Source organism: Indicator indicator, chromosome 23 (assembly GCF_027791375.1).
Source record: "Indicator indicator isolate 239-I01 chromosome 23, UM_Iind_1.1, whole genome shotgun sequence".
Taxonomy (NCBI): domain Eukaryota; kingdom Metazoa; phylum Chordata; class Aves; order Piciformes; family Indicatoridae; genus Indicator; species Indicator indicator.
The window spans coordinates 5,705,426-5,708,731 of record NC_072032.1 but is presented as its reverse complement, the minus strand read 5'-3'; the positions used below and the strand labels follow the sequence as shown (position 1 = coordinate 5,708,731).

General features: G+C 54.5%; 1 protein-coding gene across 1 annotated transcript; it reads left to right on the top strand.

The window, feature by feature from the left end:
• The first annotated feature begins 256 nt into the window (after window positions 1-256).
• On the top strand, window positions 257-2,952 carry LOC128974866 (homeobox protein HMX1-like). The gene is made up of 2 exons (XM_054391614.1): window positions 257-581; window positions 2,378-2,952. The coding sequence occupies exons 1-2, from the start codon at window positions 329-331 to the stop codon at window positions 2,950-2,952; spliced, it is 828 nt and encodes a 275-aa protein (XP_054247589.1). The 5' UTR covers window positions 257-328.
• The last annotated feature ends 354 nt before the right edge of the window (window positions 2,953-3,306 follow it).

The following is a 3,306-nucleotide window of genomic DNA, read 5'->3' as shown; positions in this document are numbered from 1 at the left end:
GTCCAGCGTTTAACTCGCATGACATTTTTTATTTCGTTATTATCGTTTTCGCGCAGAATCTGGCGCCTCCGATGGGTTGTCGGGTTCCTGCCTTTTTTTTTTTTTTTCGCTTTTTTTTTCTCCTTCCCCGTTCCCTTCCTCTCCTCCCCCTCCCCCCTCCCCTCCTAGCTTGCAGGAAATGATGGCAAACCGCGATCTGAAATGATTACTCCGGAAAAAAAACCTTTTATACCAGGAGAGCATCCACTGGGCTAGGCAGAGGCAGTGGGGAACCGAGGAGCCAGCCGCCGCTCGAGCCGGGACCCCGCTCCTGCACCTTTCTCCCACCATGCCGGACGAAGCCACGGAAAACGCCGGCTCCACCTCCGCTCGCGTCTCCTCTTTCTTCATCGAGGACCTGCTGGGCACCGAGGGCAAGGCAGGCGGCGGCGGGACTCGGCAGGCGGCTGCGGAAGGCGGTGGGCGCGGGGGTTCACGCTCCCCGCTGCGCCTCGGAGCCCCGGGCTGCCCCCTCCGCGACGCTGCCGTCGGCTGGTACCGCCGAGCACACGCTGCTTTCCTGGGCTGCACCAGCCCCGACAGTAAGTCGCTTTTCGCTATCCCTAGTCACCGGGCCCGGATGGGAACGGCGGGTGAGGGGTATCTGCGCTACGCTACGTGGAGGCGGGAGGGAATCCAGTCCCTCCATGGGCCCTGGGACAAGGAGCCGAGGGGGATGCGCTGGGTGCCCTCTCCCTGCTTCCCGCTTTTTGGCTACCTGAGGGTAAATCTCCCGGAATGCTCACGGTATGTCAGGTACCTGGAGCCTCTGCCCTGCTGCCAAAAATACAAACAAAACAAGGGTTGTCTGATCGGTCGGGGATGTTTTTTTACGTCCCTTCTTATCCCCCTATCTCTTTTTCATTTAAAATTCTCTCTCTCCAGGTTTGGGGGTTTTTTTTTGCCTTTTCCCACACACCCCCCCTCACCCCCGACCCCCCCCCCCCCCCCCCCCCCAGCAGCTTTTTGACGCTTTGGAAGAACAGAGGAGAGTTTGGAAAGCCAGGGGGGAGCAGCTGGGCTCAGACCCCTGAGCCCCGGAGGCCCCTTCCCACAGAACCGACCCCGCCGCTCGCCCTTTCCCGCAGTGGCCTGGCACGGCGGGGACCCCTCTGGACAGGGAGCTGGGGGCAAAGCCTGGCTTCAGGGGCAGGAATTAACATCTGTAAAAGTTTATGGGCCTACGATCAGTGGTTATTTTTATCGTGATAGCAAAAATTATTGTCCCTGGGCTCATCCCTCTAATCCTCTCGAATTCTCAGCATTGCTCAGTAAGGAAGTGTGATTTGTCAATGACAGTTTCTTTTTTTTACAGAGATGCGTTTATTAATATTTTAAATTTCACTCGAATGTACATCTAGAAACAGAAAACCACTCCCAAAACAACTGCCTTGGTTTTCTTGCTTTTTCTCTTTTTCCTTTGCTTTCCCTCTTCCCCCCCCCCAGTCTGCTCTATAAAGAAAGGAAGTAATTTTTTCCTCTTTTAAAATTGGAAACGGAAAGCACAACATTGGAAACTCCCGGAAACATTCTGGGAAATATTAGAGTAGCTGCCCAGATCGGTTTGGTTTCTCAGTTTGAGAATAACATGAAAAAAAAAAAAAAAAGTTTTATTCTTACTTCCCTTCATATACACACACGGGATGCTTTACTTACCTCTCTTACACACAAAGCTATATTTACCTGTGTACTCGTACACATATATATGCACATACGTGTAGATATATTTGTGTGTGAATATATACGTGTACATGTGTGTCTAAATATATTTGTGTACACATATGCGTGCAAATATCCGTGTATGAATAAGAGTTTCCATGTGTAATGAAGGTATAAAAAGTATAGACATGCTTCTATGCATATATACTTCTCTGCACACATATGCCCTTATAGTTATGCGTGCAAAACGTATCTAAAGGTGTTATATGTTACATATGTGTGTGTGTGTATGCATTTAGGTACGTGTGTACACTTGGTTGTGCACACACACACGCACACGTGTGAGTAGGTACACGGATGAGTATATATGTATGCAGGCATGGAATGTAATTCCTGTCTTTCTATATATCACACGTGAGCGTGTGTGTGTATACTCACAAATATTGGGGAATTTATCCTAGAGCAGTGGCAGGAACCTTTCCCGGCACTCCTCGCCAATCAGCCATCCCAGTTTCCCCGGCCTCTCCTCACTCCCTCCACCGCCGCGTAATTTCCTCTCCCGGTGAGGGCTAAGGGCAACCGCTCCCTCCGGCTCGGTGGGAGATGCTCCCCTCTCCCTCTCACCCCTCCTCTCTTCGGAGTATCAACTCCACTTCCAGCCCTCTGCCTCTCTCTACAGCCAGCGACCGGGACTCCCCCGAGCTGCCCGAGGAACCGGTGGAACGGGCAGGCAGCGGCGCGCGGGCGGCGGTACGGGGATCGACGGGCGGCCGTGCGGGGCCGGGAGGCCGTGAGGAGGAGGAGGAACGTGGCGAGGAGCCAGGAGAACCGGAGCAACGCGCCGCCGGTCGCAAGAAGAAGACGCGCACGGTGTTCAGCCGCAGCCAGGTCTTCCAGCTGGAGTCCACCTTCGACGTGAAGCGCTACCTGAGCAGCTCGGAGAGGGCAGGGCTGGCCGCCTCGCTGCACCTCACCGAGACCCAGGTGAAGATCTGGTTCCAGAACCGCCGCAACAAGTGGAAGCGGCAACTGGCCGCCGACCTGGAGGCTGCCAACCTGTCCCACGCTGCCCAAAGGATAGTGCGGGTCCCCATTTTGTACCACGAGAACTCGCCGGCGAGCGCCTTGGGCTTTACCCTGCCCCACATGTCACCTCCTTTGGTGGGCTTCTCCAGCGGTGTCAGCTACCCTCTGGGCACCTTCCCCGCCGCTTCCCTCCCGTTCCTACGGTCGCAGATGACAGGACTCGTTTGAGCACCCACCTGTGCCAGGACAGCGGCCCCCTCGCTCCCCTCCCCCCGGCTTCCAGCTCCACCCCTCTCCCCGGACTTTTTATTTCCAACTGACACGTTTCTCCATTTTTCTGCCTTTGCTTTTTCCTTTCTTTCTTTCCTTTTTTTTTTTTTTTTTTTTAGTTTTTTTTAAACGTGCAATAAACTTACTTTTTGGGATTAACTGGGAGCATCAGCCGGGAGCGGGTCGATGAGCGCCCCTCCCGCCCCGCATCCAAAGAAAATGCAGCCCCATGGCAGCGGCAAAGCCCCCACCTCGGCCCCGGGGTGACACAGACTGGCGTTTTCAGGGGTGCCCGTGGTGAACAAGCAGCCC

Bases quoted from the DNA above. Each gene is read 5' to 3' on its own strand.
- LOC128974866 (XM_054391614.1), top strand. From the start codon at position 329: ATGCCGGACGAAGCCACGGAAAACGCCGGCTCCACCTCCGCTCGCGTC. The intron at 582-2,377 runs GTAAGTCGCTTT...CTCTCTCTACAG, and splicing joins GGGCTGCACCAGCCCCGACA to CCAGCGACCGGGACTCCCCC.